The 18,114-nt window shown below is 50.0% G+C and overlaps 2 protein-coding genes across 2 annotated transcripts in view; one reads left to right on the forward strand and one right to left on the reverse strand.

Annotated features, from left to right (window-relative positions):
- The window catches only part of LOC118086037 (mast cell protease 2-like), a 76,767-nt gene that overhangs the window by 42,907 nt on the left and 15,746 nt on the right, over positions 1-18,114 (reverse strand). The gene's annotated exons all lie outside the window — the stretch shown is intronic.
- On the forward strand, positions 1,449-3,634 carry LOC118086039 (granzyme H-like). Its single transcript, XM_035117259.2, has 4 exons — positions 1,449-1,612; positions 1,864-1,999; positions 2,507-2,746; positions 3,500-3,634. Exons 1-4 carry the CDS (start codon positions 1,449-1,451, stop codon positions 3,632-3,634), a joined length of 675 nt encoding a protein of 224 aa, XP_034973150.2.

The following is an 18,114-nucleotide window of genomic DNA, read 5'->3' on the forward strand; positions in this document are numbered from 1 at the left end:
AAGATGTGGACACTCTGCCAGGCTCTGCTGCTGCTGCTGTCCATCTCCTTCGCCCAAACAGGTGAGCAAAAGCACCAAACAGATGCATCTCTCCACACTCCCCCCCAGTGGTCATTCCTCCTCTGGTCACAACTTGACTGTCTTGTCTCCAGACACCGCGGTCCATTGCAAGGGATGTTTCCTACATTCAGGGTGTGGGTGCCCTTTGCTAGTGTTGCTGTAATGGCACCATCCGTGAACCAGAGGCAGGAATCAGCACGGGGAAGTGAGGTGATCTGCAATTAGGTAAAGGTAAAGGGACCCCTGACCATTAGGTCCAGTCGTGACCGACTCTGGGGTTGCGGCGCTCATCTGGCGTTATTGGCAAAGGGAGCCGGCGTACAGCTTCCAGGTCATGTGGCCAGCATGACAAAGCCACTTCTGGCAAACCAGAGCAGCACACGGAAAGAGCGTTTACCTTCCCGCTGGAGCGGTACCTATTTATCTACTTGCATTTTGATGTGCTTTCGAACTGCTAGGTTGGCAGGAGCTGGGACTGAGCAACGGGAGCTCACCCCGTCGCAGGGATTCGAACCACCAACCTTCTGATCACCAAGCCCTAGGCTCTGTGGTTTAACCCACAGCGCCACCTGGGTCCCATTACTTGGTGGCTAATGCAATCCAGAGTCATTCTCTTTGCCTCCAGTGAATCCACTGGATTCCCCAGCAAACCAGGATTCCCATTCATTTTCTTTCTGTCTTCCCTGACTTATTCCAAGCCACCGGTTTTCCAAAACTAAAGGAGTAGACAAATACATGGGGATTATTCAGTGGCTCATTTCGGAAGGGAAAATTAGGGATTCTACCTTCAGGAACAGAGTACCTGATGAAAGCCTGATTTTGGGGTGAACACTAGGGGAAGACTTTGTGCTGAATTGAGTTTATAGTTTGCAATAGTATCTGCAATTTTCTCTGTGGATTTTAGACCACAACAGTTCCTGGAGCCTTCCTGTTCTATTACAGCAGGCTTGAGTTTGGCATGATAAGAGGGAAATCTGTGCTGAATCAATACAGGGCTAAGACTAAGGCTGGGGGATTTACTAACAGGTTTTAGTAACCCACCAAGGTAAATGATGCCGAGTGGGGGTTGGACTAGCTCATGTGATCCTATTATTCAGCTCTGCTTTATTCTCCTTGCTTTTTCCTTGGGGAGGGGCTGCAGCTCAGCAGAAGAGAAGCTGCTTTGCATTGCACAAGAAGCCACCTTTGGCAATGCTTGCAGGAGAATCCTGACCTAATGGACGAAGGGGTCTTCCTGGGCTACTCTGTGCTTTCGCTTCTCTAACTTCCTTGCTAGGAAAATGAATAGTAAGCTCATCGGGATGGTGACCCATCCCTTTTGCTCCCCCAATAACTCTGAATGTGTAGAAAACACCCCAGAACATGCAAGGAGGAGCTGATCTCTGCATATGGTTCTTGCAGATCCATTGCGGAGTCAGATTGTTGGGGGGCACGAAGCCCAGCCCCACTCCAGACCCTACATGGCTGCCTTGAAGTATCCCAATGGGTTTTTGGCCTGTGGCGGATTCCTGGTGGCACCCCAGTGGGTAATGACGGCTGCACACTGCAATGGGTAAGCCTCACTAATCCCTCTTGGATTTTTAGCAGGGATGGTCATAGAATCATAGATCTGTACAGTTGGAAGGGACTCCAAGGGTCGTCTGGTCAGCTAAAGCACCCATGACTGGTGGCACCCTAACCATCAAAGGCCAAGCTGGTTGCATGGACGCGCCAAGGGGTGGGGTGGAGCCTGGTCTTTTGCATGGGGGCCGGGAGGGGATTGAGTCCTGGGATCTCCGATACTAACTGATGCTTTGTTTCCAGCAACTATAGGGTCACCTTGGGGGCACATAATATCTACATTAAAGAACCCTCTCAGCAAGTGTTCAGTGTTGAGACTAACTACAAACACCCTGACTATAACATGTTCACCACCTCAAACGATATCCGTCTGCTCAAGGTATCTTGCTCCAAGTAATCTCTCCTTCTATCTATCTCCTGAGGTCAGTGATCCTGAAGGCAGAAGGAGCCAAGTGTCTCCCTCCGTCCCAATGTGTGCAGCATAATGAACTAGACAATGGGCAGTTTACCCTGGCATTGGGTGACCGAAATCATTAAATTCGGAATAGGATGTTGCTTGTAGGAGTTTTTATCTAATTTTCAGAATATTGTTCTTAAAATGGTTTCAGTTGTATTCTTTTACTATTGAAATGTTTGCCACAAAGCAGATGGGGGGGGTGCAGTGAAGAAGCTCCATCACATTCACAAGACTCTTACTGGTACAACCATCTAGTTGAACGTGGGCCATTTATATTATCCATACCGTAATATTATCATTCGGAAATATGAATACAGTCCGCTACTTTTTTTGCCCAAAGTGCCCCATTTCATAGGCACCGAAGTCCCCTAAGGGCTTCCTCAAGCAACACTAAATCAATTAGCTTTCTCCCATCTTGCCTTTCTGCAGCTGAATTCCACAGCTACTCTGAATAAATATGTCAAGACTCTGAACTTGCCCAAGTCCAGTGGTTACCTCTCCAAGGGGACATCCTGCAGTGTGGCAGGTTGGGACCGGATCTACAAAGATCTGCTTCCAAAAACACTCTATGAGACGAACATCACCATCTCTGACTGTAGGTCCTCTTCAGATCTCAATGTTGGGAAGGTCTGTGCCGGGAGACGCGATGAGCCTGAGGATTCTTTCAAGGTGAGGGGCAGCAGAAGCAGCAAGTGACAGCATCAGAGGTGGGGGAGCTGTACGCCTTCCCACCCTTCTGAGGGATCATTCACTTCTCCAAGAAATTGAACATGGGCTTGTATTCTGCTAAGGGCTCCTGCCCACTTTCATTTTCCTGCTACTTTCCCAGGGGAAAAACCATTCTTTAGAGCTCAATCGGTGCAAACAGCCATCAAGGTTTGCATGGACTGCCGGTTGTTCCAATTTAGAAGTTAAATAGTTGGTTTTCCTTGGGAAAGGAAAAAGTGGATGAGCCCTAAGTCCTACGGAGAGCAGACCCACTGAAATCAACACTCATTGTGTCTCATAGTATCACGGGATGCTACCCTAGGTCTGGCTAATATTTTAGACACAAGCAGAGCTAATTTATGCTTTCTGAACTAATAGCAGAACTGAAATTTGATCATCTTTGATCATATAGTTAGCTTTGATCAGTAGTTCTCCGCTCAAGTAATATTGACATAAAGAATACATTATCAGAAAGAGCACATAGAAATGCATATATTTGTAAAACTAATGCACAAAAACGCATTTGATTAGACAGACATTGCCTACCCAAATGTGTATATTAGCGGAAATGTGCACAAAGATCTCCACTCAGATTTGACAGATCAAACCAACCCTAACCCGGCATTTGCCCTGGTTCAAGCACGAGAGTTGGCCACAACGGGAATCCAAATCTTCCCCCAGCTGCCATCTTTGTTCTCTCTCTCCTCTCCACAGGGCGATTCGGGTGGCCCTTTGGTGTGCAATGATGTGGCACAAGGAATCGTCTCGTATGGCAATCCCTGCCCTCCTGGAGTTTACACTCGTATCGCCCACTACCTTCCTTGGATCAAGAAAACCATGAAATTGTGAACAGAAGAAGCAACTGCAGTGACATTGTGGCTTCTTCTTGTTCTAATGCTTCTGCTTGCATGAATAACCTGCTTGGCTTGCCTTCTGCAACAAAATATGCACACACACACAGACCCAGTCAATGGCTGTGAAAAACACAAAACCCCACAGTATCAGATGTTCCCAACAGAACGGTGTTTGGGCAAGTGCCTTCACAGCCTTCCTCCTCTTGAAGGAAATCCCTCTCACCCTCTCGCCTCCTTGTTTCCCAGCAGCCCTCTTCCTGGGATCTTTGCTCCTCCAGGTCTTTCCTCTCCCTTAAAGCCATTCTGCCCCTTCTCTCTCGATATCCCCATATGCCTGAAACTCTCTCCCTGAGCTCTACAGAGCTCTAGCTCCCTCAAGCAGCTCCTTTCTTCTCCCTTCCTTTTTTTTTAAACATAATTTTTATTGATTTTACAAATTACAAAATTACAAAAAACGGTACATACATAAACACCTTTTCCACCTTCTTCCCACCCTCCTCCATGGGTCCTCCCCTGCCACAGAAGTATCCCACGCAGGTGGGCAGTCAGAGATGGTCCATTTTATGATTAGATTTCTGTCCTCCTCCCCCTCCCCTGTCCCCAAAGCCCCCCCCCCTGCCACCAGAGAGCTCCAGGAAACCAGGGCAGTATGCAGGAAGACATCCACCCAACCAACTGTTCTTATACCAAAAAAGAGTTAAAAAAGAAAAAAAGACAAAAAAGAGAAAAAAGAAAAACAAAAAGGAAAAACAAAACAAGACAAAAATAATCCTTTTTCCATTCATAATTACTAAACCATATTTTGTGGGCTTCCCCAACCTCCCCCTTCCCCGGTTTTCACCCCTTTTTTATCCTCTTCAACAGTTTCTTATTCTATAAAATAATTACCTTTGTACCTTATACTACTTTAAAACTTAACTATTATCATTTTCACCAAATATCCAAATCACTGAAAAATCAAACTCCTATTTTCTCTTCCCGTGCCTAATTTTTCCCCCTCTATAAGCCTCCATATTTTCACCTTTTTCCGAAATCAATTCACTTTTAAGCTATAACTATTCTCAATCTAACCTTTCATCCCCAATTTCCGGTTCCAACCCCCCAATCCAGCAAGTTCCGTAGTCAGCAGTCCAGTTTTAATCCTAACAATCCGTCCTATTAATCACAACCTCACTTTCCCTTCACCCCACCCCCTTTTTGCAGTATTTTGCCATCCAGGCCTCCATACAGCACCCCTGAGTTTCTTCTCTTCTCTGCTTATTTTTTTTCTCTTCCCTGTGGGTATTCTGGAGTTCTAGTAAATCCAATCGTACCCCCCTCAGAGGAGGGGCACTCCACCTGACTTTTTGTAGAGTAAAATCGTCTTTTCTTTCGTGGTGGGCTTCATTTTGTATTATATTGTCACAGTCCTCATCTTCATCTTTTCGTTCCAAATCACAGTCCCCATCATTGTCAAAGTCCTCCAAATCACTGTCATTGTCATTCTCACACTCGTCTTCCTCAGTTTCAGTAGCTTCATCCTCTAAGAACCCATATTCTGCCATCACCATCTGGAATTGTTGCTTTAACTCTTGCTGTTGTGTCTCCTCTTGACATAGTCCTATTCTTGTTTCCCACATTATGGTCAAAACAGTCCGCTGGAACTCAGGCGAGTACCTTTTTGTTGACATAGTTCAATCCTATCAAGGTCAAAACTTGTCACATGGGGTGGAAAATGGTCACAGTTTATTTTCTCGACTCCATTTTAACAAGCTGGCTGCATTCTCCAAATCTTATTAGAAATAAAGTTCAGACTCACACATTTTTTTACACATTTCAAAAGCATATAAACCAGAAAAGGATTTCCAGAGAGTCCAAGAATAGAAATAAAAATAAAGTTCCACTTATAAATCCTGATCAACTCACTGGGTTGTCTGGGCCGCCGGCTTCCGGGGAAAAGAAAGGTCTTTCTTGATCTTAACCTCTTTCTGCAGGGTTTCACGACCGCAGTCTTTCTCCCCTTTTACCCTGCTTCTAGGGGAGATCCTCTTTGATGCCTTTGAGGGAACCTTTTAAATTGAAATCTTCTATTTACGGCTTCGGGTTTCTATTTACTGTCTCTTAGATTGCCGGTGGGGGGGGTGGCTTCCTCTTTTTCCCCCTCTCTCCCAAATCCAAATTGTTTTATAATCCAAATCGTAAGATTACTTACACTCTTATTTCCAATCGTTTTTTTTCAGAAAAATCCAGCGCTCTCCGCCTTCGGCTTGAAGCTTCTCTCCGCTAGGGTAACGTTGTCGCTCAAAATGGCCCCCGCGACTTCTACCCTCCTCGCTCCGGAGCTCTTATTAGAGCTTGCCGGAGAGTTGGGGAGTCCGGATTGGGGCTCTGCCGAGCAAAATTCGCCCCCGGGACACTCTTCCCGAGGTTCTAAGGGGCGCAGCGTCGCTCTCGCTGCCCTCCCCACTCCTAGCAGAGACGGGCCGTCTCAGAGACGAGACGGGATCCCGCCGATCGGCGCTGGCGCTGAACCGGAAGCCCTCTTCTCCCTTCCTTCCCCTAATGCAGGCATGGAGGACCTGTGGCCCCCAGATGCTGGAGCCATGTTCCTTTAGATCAGGAGGGAAGGACCTGTGACTCTCCAAGTGTTGGACTCCAACTCCCATCAGTCCTGGCTAGTTTAGCCAATTATGAGGGCTGATGGGAGTTCTGGATGCCCAAAATGTCAGAGACGTCCTCTCTGCCAACAGGGGAAGATTCTATCCCATTACTAAAGGGTTCCCTCTGTGTATTGCATCAGCCCCCCCCCCAAGACTATTCTAATCTCTAGGATTCCTAGATGCAGATCCAAAACATTTTGGCACCCACAACATCTCAAAAATAACAATTTCACAAAACTCCCCTAGGCTGTGGGTTGTTGCGATAGATTGTAGGAATGGAGGAGACATTTAACATTTAGCCTGGATGCATTGAAAGTTGAAGCCCAATCATTCACACTTTCTGAAACAAGGTTCACACCAAAAACAGTCATCCTTGAAAATTAACATTTCTCCAGATTTTGCTGTTTCGGTTTCTAGCCAAGTCATGTTTATGGGAATGCACTTAATGGGAGCAAAGTGTGTCTATTGATGCCTGGAATAGTTTTAAAAAAAAAGCATGCAAAAATGCATTATCTTAGGGCAAATTGCTTCACAAAATAAATGTGAATATTTCACACAACTGCATACAAAAGTGTGTATCAAAAGAAATTCACATTAAAATGCTGTTCAATTTTCATGAGTTTCTCTTTTTTTTCTTTTAAACAACCCAGAACCCTGCAAATTTATACAGATATGTAGATAACTGAATTTATGATTGGAAAAAGAAACTGGAAGGCATAAAAGTGGACACTTTGTCCATCTGTCCACCCAGAGCAGGGAAAGTTAAAGGAGCTCAGCAGGGCCCACTATAGAAGGAATCTCTCCCCAGGGATGAAGATGGTAGAAATTTAAATGGAGGTGGCAGAGAACAACACATTGTGAGTGCCAGAGCACAGGACACTAATTCAGAGAGGTCAAAGCTCAGGGAAATCTTCAGATGAAACATGAAATTGAAAAAGCATCCGAAAGAAGAGATGCTGTAGGCATGGGTGACTTCAACTATGTTGACATAAACAGGCTGCATTTGTGTCCCTGCCATAACCAAGAGGTAAAATGTCTAGTTGCCCCAAAGACTGTGTCCTAAAACACCTGGCGGCCTCATGGGGGCTCAGGCGAGACTTCCTCTTAAGAGGGACCCATGTTGCAGTGCAAGACGTCAGTATCGTTGAACCAGTTGGGAGCAGTGACCATAGTACTATTAAATTAAAGACACACCTACAGTTGCCAAGAATAGCCAACACTTGAGGAAAAGATTTTAAAAAGCCGGAGGGTGGGGCGGTAAAAAGGAAGCTGGAAGGCAAAGTCAGGATGGTTAAATCACACAAAAATACATGGGAGTTGTTAAGAAACACAAGAGTGTGGAGAGCTTGGAAGGAGAGCATTCCACAAATCAGGAAAGGTGCCACAAGGGCCGAGAGGATGACAGCATGGTTAAACAACGTGAAAGACACTGTTAAGGGCTGCATGGTTCTGGATATGAGTTACCAAAATTTCAACACCCCTTGCGATTGTTTGACCCCTTTCCATTTTAACAATACAAATTCAACAAACACCCTCCATATCTCCTCAAAATAATTTCTCCTGTGTTTCCCCCGTCTTACCTAAGGCTTAATGGCATGTTAATTTTTCATAAATGGCTATATCCCACGCCTCTTCATACCATTCTTCCATTTTATATTCTGTTTGCCCCTTCCACTTCCTGGCTATAATAATTCGTGTAGCTGTCAATACACCTGTGATCAAGTCCTTCATAGCCTGCAAACCTTCCACCCCATTGCAAATTGAAAATAATGCTACCCCTGGACTTCCGGTCAGCTTTAGCCCAGTGATTTCTGTTATTTCCTTAAAGACCCTTTGTCAGAAAAAAATGTACAATTTTACACCCCCACCACATGTGAACACAGTTCCCTGTTTCCTGGCATACCCTCCAGTGCTATGCACACTGATAGACACACATCATTCCAGTATCTGCATTTTTGTGCACTAAACTTGCCTGGAAAGCCGAACTGCAAAATTCAGAGGAGGGCAAATTTTAAAGGATGGTTGTGTTTCAGATCTTATTCCAGAAAGTTCAGTCTTACCTTTGGGCTGAATTTAATTTCCCCTCTGCCCTTCTGATATGTCACCCCAACCATCAGCCTGGAGGAGTTTGGCAAGTGAGATGGTAAACTGGTAACTTTTAACCGCCCTCCCTCCTTTAAATGCATTTTGGTGCCAAGGTCTTTCATATGATTATCTACAGTAGGAATCCTAGAGCTCAGTGTATTGGACATCGTGGAAATGCACAGAGGAAGTCACCTAGGGTTGAAATGAAATGCCTCCTGTCACGGTGGCCGGAGTGGACTACTTCAGAGTAACGACGCCACGCAGCTCTGCATTTTATTCTTTTATTGGTGCTGCGTATTTACAGTGCTCAAGTCATTGCTATTTACACGGAGTGATGTGGTCAGTCGGTTTCAGAACCTCCTAATGGCTTTTGGCGCGTCTTTCTCCAACACAAAAGCTTTGGCAGACCCATCCTCTTGCCCCTCCTCTTCCTGCGTAATTCTGGAGTTGGGGGGATGGGTCTTCCCCCCTTGCTTGCCCCTTCCTGTCCCACCTGGGACCCTGGCTCCACTACCTTGCCTGAGCCTCGGACACGACTTCCTGCTTCCCCACTGGAATCGGAACTCTCCCTGCTTTCCCCTTTGCTCGGGGACGGGCTTGAACTCAGGAGGGGAGGGACTTCGCGATATCCCCTGTCCCTCACATCCACCCCCCTCCCAAGCTCTCCTTCACCCCTCCCCAGGCCCCCCCCCATGTGTCGGTGACGACTGGAAGCCTAAGAACTCAGTGCTCTCCGAGCCCGTTGGTGTGAATACCTCCCCCCAGTCCTGCGAGCCCCCCCCTTCCGCCTGGGAGGACGGGAATCCCAAAAAGTCCGTGGCGTCAGAGCTGGTGGGGGTAAAAACGTTCTGCCAATCTGCTCCTTCCTCTGACTGGGTGGATCTCGGTGACACCCATACCTCATCCTCTGGTTCCTCAAACTCCGCTTCCCAGCGCCATGGTGAGCTGCTCTCCCGTGCCTCCTCCTCCTCCCCCTCCCTTTCCATGTGCCAGGGCTTGGGTCTGTGGGGAAAGAGGGCGTGAAATTCTTCCACCAAGAATTCCTCCTGTATCTGCGTGGCTGGGACCCATTCATTCTGGGACGGTGGAGCATCCTCCCATGCCATGAGGTACTCCAGTCCCCCCACCCCCCACCTTGAATCCAGGATGGCCGTGGCCTCATTGAGTTGCTCCCTGCCTTCCCTCTCCCCCCCTCCCTCGGGGGTTTGTTCGCTGTCTCGGAGCCTGCTGCTTTCCCTGTACGGCGACAGCAGCGATCTATGAAACACTGGATGCACCCTCATGTCCTCTGGCAGTGCCAGCCTGTATGCCACCGGGTTGACCTGTTGCGTGACCGTGAAGGGGCCCAGCCTTTTGGGTGCCAGCTTTTTGCACCTCCCTCTGGTGGGAAGGCCCTCCGAGGACAACCACACCTTGTCCCCCACCCTGATGACCTCCCCTAGTCGCCTGTGGCGATCTGCCCCCTTTTTGTACGCTTCCTTGGCCCTCTCCAAGTGTTCTCTGAGCTGCTGGTGCACCGTCTCCAGTTCCTCTGCCCAATCCTCAGCCTGTGGGCCCTCCTCCTCCTCCTCCCCCTCCCTCTCTGGGAAAGATCTGAGGTCGCGCCCGTAATTGGCCTTAAAGGGCGACACCCCTGTGGAGACGTGCACTGCATTGTTGTAGGCAAATTCTGCTAGTGGCAGGCGATCCACCCAGTCCGTTTGCCTCTGGCTGACGTAGCATCTCAGGTACTGCTGCAGAATGGCGTTGACCCTCTCCGCTTGTCCGTTGGTCTGCGGGTGTCTAGCCGTCGACAAGCTGACCTCCACCTGCAGGAGGTTCATGAGCCGCCGCCAGAACCTGGAAACAAATTGGCGGCCACGATCCGAAATAACCCTTAAAGGTAATCCATGCAGTCTGAAAACGTGATCAACAAACAGTTTGGCTGTCTCTTCTGCAGAGACTGCCCTGGCACACGGTATAAAGTGGCACATTTTGGACATGAGGTCCACCACCACCAACACTGCGGTCTTACCCCGGGAAGAAGGCAGATCTGTGATGAAGTCCATGGACACCACTTCCCACGGCCTGTGTGGCGTGGCTAAGGGCTCCAGCAACCCTGGTGGCGCTGCTCTGACCACCTTTGCCCGCTGGCAGGTGTCACAGCCCCGTACATAGTCTCGAACATCTTCCCTCACCCCTGGCCACCAGAAGTGTCTCATGACTAGGTGAGTGGTCTTGTCCCTTCCAAAATGCCCCGCCGTTGGGTTGTCGTGCATCTGTTTGAGGACCGTACGTCTGAGCTGGGTGGTGGGCAGGTACAGTGCACCCTTGTAGAAAAGCAGCCCTCTGCGTTCTGCAAAGTCTTTTGCCTGCTCCCTCCCCCCTCTCAGTTCTCTGAAGATGCGGTTGGCAAATTCATCCGCTGCCGTCAGTGCTGTGAGTTCTGCCTCGCTCACCACTGCTGCTCCGCAGGACCATGCCGACGGGGGGAAAATGTGCCTTGGGGCTGGTGGCTCCTCCTCCTCCATGTACTCTGGCTTGCGGGAGAGGGCATCCGCCCTGACGTTCTGCTCTCCCGGGATGTAGTGTATGGAGAAGTTGAAGTTCGAGAAGAACTCTGCCCACCGTATCTGCCGCTGGTTGAGCACCCTGGCAGTTCTCCAGAACTCCAGGTTCTTGTGGTCTGTGCACACCTGGATGGGGTGCTTGGCGCCCACCAGGAAGTGTCTCCAGTGCTGGAACGCCGCGTGGATCGCCAGAAGTTCCCGATCAAAAACTGTGTAGTTCCGCTCTGGCTGGGTCAGCTTCCTGGAGAAGAAGGCACAGGGTCTCCACTCTCTGTTGGCGTCCAGTTGCAACAAAATGGCGCCCACAACTTTATCAGAGGCATCTGTCTCAATGCGTAGGGGCGCGTCCTGAACCACGTGGAACAGGTTCTGGTCTGAGGCGAACACCCTCTTGAGGCTTTCGAACGCTGCTTGCGCCTCTGGTGTCCACCGGAACTTCTGCTTGCCTCTCAGGCAGTCAGTGATGGGAGCCGTAACTCGAGAGAAGTTCTTGATGAACTTCCTGTAGAAGTTGGCGAAGCCTAGTAGGCGTTGGGCATCTTTGCGCGTCCTGGGGCTGTGCCAGTCCAGGATGGCCTGCACCTTGTCCTTGTCCATCGCTAGCCCCTTGTCTGACAGCTTGTAGCCCAGGAAGTCCACCTCCTTGGTGTGAAACTTGCACTTCTCCAGCTTCACATACAGGTGGTTCTCCTTCAGGCGCTGTAACACCTCCCTGACGTCCTTCACGTGCTGCACTGGGTCGTTGGAATAAATAAGGATGTCATCCAGAAAGACCAAGCATTTCCTGAAGAGGAGGGACCCCAGGACGTGGTGCATGAAGGCCTGGAAGCATGCTGAGCCCCCTTGCAAACCGAAGGGCATCACCAGATATTCAAAAGAGCCCAGAGGCGTGAACATCGTGGTTTTCCATTCATCGCCTTCCCGGATCCTGATTAAGTTGTACGCCCCCCTCAGGTCTAGCTTGGTGAAAATCTTACCCCTGCGTGCCGCTGTCAGGAGATCATCCACTCTGGGCATGGGGAAAGCCACTGGCTCTGTCACCGAATTCAGCCGTCTAAAATCCACCACAAGACGGCGCTGTTGCGTGTCTTTCTTGTCCACCCAGAAGACTGGGCTGCCCCCTGCTGCCTTGCTTTCTCTGATGAACCCCCGCTTGAGGTTCTTGTCGATGAAAGCGCGCAGATCCTCCAGTTCCTGGTCTGACATGGCGTACAGCTTGGCTGGGGGTATAGTTGCCCCTGGCACCAGGTTGATCTGGCAGTCAAAAGGCCTGTGCGGGGGTAGGTGGTCGGACTCCGCTTCGCTGAAGACCTCCTGCAGGTCCCAGTACGGCTTGGGTATCGCCTCACCCCCTTTGACGTGCATGGTGGCCACCGTGGCTATCGGAGGCCCCTCCCCTGGTTGGTGCTGCATGCAATGTTCCAGGCAAAAGTCCGATCCAAAAGTGATGCATCTCTGGTGCCAACTGATGGAGGGGTCGTGGCGCGCCAGCCAGCTCATGCCCAAGACGATGGGGGGGTCTGAGATGGTGGTGACGTTGAATGCCAGTGTCTCTGAGTGCCTCCCCACCGTCATTCTCATGGGGGGGGTTTGATGAGTGATGGCCCCTCCCAGCAGCTCTCTGCCGTCAATGGTTGCCACGTGCAGAGGAAAATCCAGCTGCAGAAGCTGGATCTGGTGCTCTTCTGCAAAGTTTCTCGAGAAGAAGTTCGCTGACGCCCCACTGTCAATTAGGGCGAGGACTGTCAGGGGATAGCCATTTGGAAGCGTGAGCGTCACTTCTAGAACCACTCCTGCTCTGGGAGGGGTGGGCTGGCTCTGCTCCTCTCTGTGCGGGTGGGTGGGCTGGGGCTGTTGTCTGCTGACTGTGCCTGGCTGCCGCCCCTTGTCTCCTGCAGCCAGGCTTTCCCGTTTCCCTGCTGTGGTGCTGCTTCAGTGGGGGAGGGCACAACCGTTCCCGCCTTTCCTTGCCACTCCCTGCGATGTGGGCAGTCTCTGACGAGATGCTGGGGGGAGTTGCAGAGAAAGCAATTCCCACCCCTTCCCTCCTTGCGTCTTGGCGCCGCTGGGGTTTGAAAAGCCCGCGCGCGCGCGCTATCAATCTGCATGGGTTCCTGGTCCTGACTGGCCCCAGGCGTGGCTTGAAAGGGCTGTTGGGGGAGTGGCTTCTCCTGCGACCGTGGGAACCAAGCCCGCTTTGCGCGCGTTGCTTGCTTGTCGCTCCACCGGGATTCCTGTCTCACCCCCACCGCCAGAGCCGCTTTGCTCAGCTGATCCATATTACTGGGCTTTGGACCTCTCGAGAGCTCATCCTTCACCTCCTCATGCAACCCCAAGTAGAACGCCGCTTGCATTGGGGGGGACCCCAGTTCCCACCCCAATCTGTGCACCAGCATGGTGAATTTCGCCCAATACGCGCGAACTGTCATATTTCCTTGGCGTAAATTATGAAGTTCCTCCTTAGTCTGGTCCATATGACTATCGGACGAATACATCGTTTTCAAACCTTCTAGAAATAGTTTGACATTCTTCATGCAAGGATTCCTTGTTGCAATTAACGGTCTTAGCCACTCCCTGGCTGCCCCGGTAAGGTGCTCCACAATAAACGCTACTCTGTGCTCATCATCAGGGAACTCATCGTGGTGCAGCTCAAGAGCATACACAATCTCAGTCTCAAAGCCCTGAAATTCCTTCGGGTCTCCATTGAACTTGCTAACTAGGGTCCCAGCTCTCCTTCCTGGCAGCACTTGGACTTGGGGTGCCCCTCCCGCCTTGTTTTTCTCTGCATCCAGCTTGTTTTGGAGGTCTACCGCCACCGCCCTTAATTGCTGCTCTTTTTCCTGAAGCTCTCTCACCTGTTCCGCAAGTTGTAGCCGGTCGTCCTGGACCTTCTTAGTCTCCTCTTTAGCTGCCTTCAATTCTCCCTGCGCCTGCAGCGACAGCTGCTGCAGTTCTAGCTGGGCTTGCTCAGCGATCTGCCGCCACTTCTCCGCCTCTGACACGCTCATCCCGGCAACTCCAAAGTAGCCCAAAAATGATTAGGAGGTTGCTGTCACGGTGGCCGGAGTGGACTACTTCAGAGTAACGACGCCACGCAGCTCTGCATTTTATTCTTTTATTGGTGCTGCGTATTTACAGTGCTCAAGTCATTGCTATTTACACGGAGTGATGTGGTCAGTCGGTTTCAGAACCTCCTAATGGCTTTTGGCGCGTCTTTCTCCAACACAAAAGCTTTGGCAGACCCATCCTCTTGCCCCTCCTCTTCCTGCGTAATTCTGGAGTTGGGGGGATGGGTCTTCCCCCCTTGCTTGCCCCTTCCTGTCCCACCTGGGACCCTGGCTCCACTACCTTGCCTGAGCCTCGGACACGACTTCCTGCTTCCCCACTGGAATCGGAACTCTCCCTGCTTTCCCCTTTGCTCGGGGACGGGCTTGAACTCAGGAGGGGAGGGACTTCGCGATATCCCCTGTCCCTCACACCTCCTCTTAAACAGGGTGAGAAATTCCCCAAGTCCTTGCACTCCGGTGTCCAAGAACGCAAAGTCCAAATCTATACCAGGCTGAAGAGGAAGGATGGAGAAAGGTGGAATCATCTGAAGTGAGGTGTGGTTAATCTTTTGGCCATCCAGATGTTGATGGATGTCTACTCCAATCGCCTGTATTGGCCATGTTGTCTCGGGCTAATGGGAGTTGGAGTCCAACAACATCTGGAGGGTTTGCCTCCCCTGATCCAAAGGATGAGGAGATCTATGGAACTTTGGTCAGTCCAGATTTGGACAATGGTGGGGAACCTTTGATCGTCCAAAAGTTGCTGAACTCTCATCAGCTGCAGCAAAAATGGCCAATGGCCAGGGATAATGGGTAGGTTGTTGCCTTCGCCATCCATTAGGCCAAAGAGAAGGAGTAGAAGAGGCTGTCAGAGTTTCCACATCTTGATGCTTGCAAGGAGGGAGACCCGGCCAGATGGGTGGGGTATGTATGTATGTATGTATGTATGTATGTATGTATAAATAAATAAAATAATAATAATAATAATAATAATAATAACAACAACAACAACTCTTCAGCATCTTAACCCCCGTAGCTTTTACTACCTCCACCCTTTGAACTCCACCTTCCCCAGGAAGCCACAATCTAGACTTGAGATCCGATAGGCAAATCTCAACATCATTATCTCTTCAGCCACGTGACAGACCCCCACTCCACCCCACCCCACCCATTGATGGCAATCAGATAGCAAAATGGTTTGTGTGGTTTGGTTCTGTTGGGGCCATATAAGGAGTCTGAAGAAAGGAGAAACGGATTGAACCCAGAATTAGCAGAGCTGCTACTTATCCGTCGCTGGGGCTGATGGGACCTGCAGTAGAACATCTGGAGGGCCAAAGGTTCTTAAGCTGTCAACAAATATGACGATGGCGGTCATAACATCATGAAGCATTTGCTCGCTTGCCGTGCTTGTAGCTCTTGTGTTTTTTTGTAGCTCCCTTGTGGAACTCTGCAGGGAGCAGGATGGGGAGGAAACTGGGATGAGCTGCCTCTCTGCCTGAGCTTGGATATGGCACCACTGTTGGGCTCCCTGATTTCTCTCCCACCCATCGCAAAGGACAGCAGCCACCAGTGGAACAAGCCAAATCTCCAATATGTGGAGAGTTGTTAGTTTGGAGGTAGAGCCCCTGCTTCGCATGCAGAACATTCCAGGTTCAATTGCTCTAGTTAGAAATGGTCAGCAATGGATGATGCCCATTGTGACTGGCGAGGAAGAACATGCAAAAATTCAGCACAGAGCAAAGATACGCCTTCTTCATGCAGTGCATAGTTAAACTCTGGAACTCATACCCAGTCCCCCAGCGTTAATCTTTGTCGCATGTCCATGAGTTATGCCATCGCGTGGCCAGGCCCCCAGATCCCTCAACTCCCCGGCATAACAGTAAATAATCAGGCAAGACACAAAAGATTGAGGCAAACCATCTCCGTGGCACAGCAGAGGCAAGAGGGCACAACTTAGACAGGAAGAACCAGTTGCACAAATATAGGGGGGGGACACCTGGCTTACTAGCAGTACGTGTGAAAAGGATCTAGGGGTCTTGGTGAACCACAAGCTTAACATGAGTCAACTGTGTCATGCAGCAGCAGAAAAAGCTAACGGTCAATGGCCAGGGATAATGGGTGGGTTGTTGCTTTGGTCATCCATTTGGGCCAAAGAGAAGGAGGAGGAGATGCTGTCAGAATCTCCACATCTTCATGCTTGCCAAGGAAGGAGATGCCTGGCCCTTAACTCATCAGCCCCTTGACCCCATAGCATTTCTTGGCATCACCTTTCCCAGCGAGCCACAATCTAGACTTGAGATCCGATAGGCAAATTTCAACACATTTATCTTTTCTCTCCAGCCACGTGACGGACCCCAACCCAACCCACCCATTGATGGTAATCAGATAGCAAAACGATTTGTGCAGTTTGGTTCTCTTGGGGCCAGATAAGGAGACTGGGGAAAGGAGAAACAGAGTGAACCCGGAATTAGCAGAGCTGCCCATCCCTTGCTGGGGCTGACGGGAGCTGCAGTAGAACAACATCTGGAAGGCCAAAGGTTCCTAACCTGTTGACAAATGGGATGATGGTGGTCATAACAGCATGAAGCATGTGCTCGCTTGCTGTGCTTGCAGCTCTTGCGTTTTTTTGTAGCTCCCTTGTGGAACACAGCAGGGAGCAGGATGAGGAGGAAACTGGGATGAGCTGCCTCTCTGCCTGACCAACTGTTGGGCTCCCTTATTTCGGCACCACCCGTCATAAGGGGCAGCAGCCTTCAGTAAAATCTTTGACATTGGGAGCTTGGTGGTAGATCCCCTGCTTCGCATGCAGAAGGTCCCAGGTTCCATTCCGGGAACTTCTAGTTAGAAAAGGACATGGTCTGCAATGGATGATGCCCACTGGGACTGGCAAGGTGGAATGTGCAAAGATTCAGCACAGAGCAAAAGCAGGCCATCTTCAAGCAGTGCATAGTTAAGCTTTGGAACTCACCTCCCAGCCTCCCAACATTATTCTGTTAGATGTCCACAAGTTCTACTGTTGCATGGCCAGGCCCCCAGATACCCCGATATCCCGGACATAAGAGAAAATAACCAGGCAAAACACAAAACATTGTGCTGTTCTTCCCTTGCCCCTTACAGTTACAACCACTGGTTACAACCGGTGGTGTGTGGCACTCAAAACAGAGCACGTTCGGCTTCCGAAAAAGTTTGAAAAGCGGAACACTTACTTCCAGGTTTGCAGCATTTGGGTTCCAAGTTGTTGAACTACTAAGCCATTCGAGAAGAGAGGTATGACTGTACTTCTCCTTATGCAGCCTAGAATAGCGCTGGCTTTTTTTGCTACTGTGTTACACTGTTGACTCATGTTAAGCTTGTGGTCCACCAAGACTTCCAAATCCTTTTCACAAGTACTGCTAAGAAGCCAGGTGTCCCCCATCGTATATTAATGTTGGCTGAATTCCAGAGTTAAACCATGCACTGCTTGAAGATGACCTGTGCTGAATCATCCCGGTTTCCTCCCCATCCTGTTCCCTGCTGAATTCCACAAGGGGCAACACAAGCGCTACAAGCACGGAAAGCGAGCAAATGCTTCACGACATTGTGACCACCACCATCCCATTTGTCCTTCCACTCTCCGGATGTTGTTCTCCTCCAGCTTCCATGAGACCCAGCAAGAAATGGGCAGCCTTGCCAATCCCGGGTTTCCAGGACCAATTCAAGGTGCGCAAAAGCTCATGACTTAGAATCATAGAACTGTAGAGTTGGAAGGGACCCTGCAGATCATCTAGTCCAACCCCTTGCAATGCAGCTGCCCACACGGGGATCAAAGATGCAACCTTGGCTTTGTGACACCGCGTAGTGTAGGCCTTTTGAATGGAAACATCACGGGTTGAATCTCATGTACGCAACACACACATTCTCTGCCAGGTGACTGTGCCCCTTCCCACCGCACAGGTGACCACAACAGCCCTCTTTGCCAACCCACCTCGAAAGGGAAGAGCAGGCAGCTTGGATTTCCGTGTCCTGATTTAGATTCTGCAGGACGCCTTTCTATGGGTAGGGGGAAAGTGCTTTGTGTACAGCAAGGCAGCACCCCAATCCTCGCACCCCCTCCAAGCACCTTCACTGCTTCTGCATTTCGACATGCACCAAGGGCTTGTTCTGCTTCTCTTTCCC

This window comes from Zootoca vivipara, chromosome 6, assembly GCF_963506605.1.
Source record: "Zootoca vivipara chromosome 6, rZooViv1.1, whole genome shotgun sequence".
NCBI classification, from domain to species: domain Eukaryota; kingdom Metazoa; phylum Chordata; class Lepidosauria; order Squamata; family Lacertidae; genus Zootoca; species Zootoca vivipara.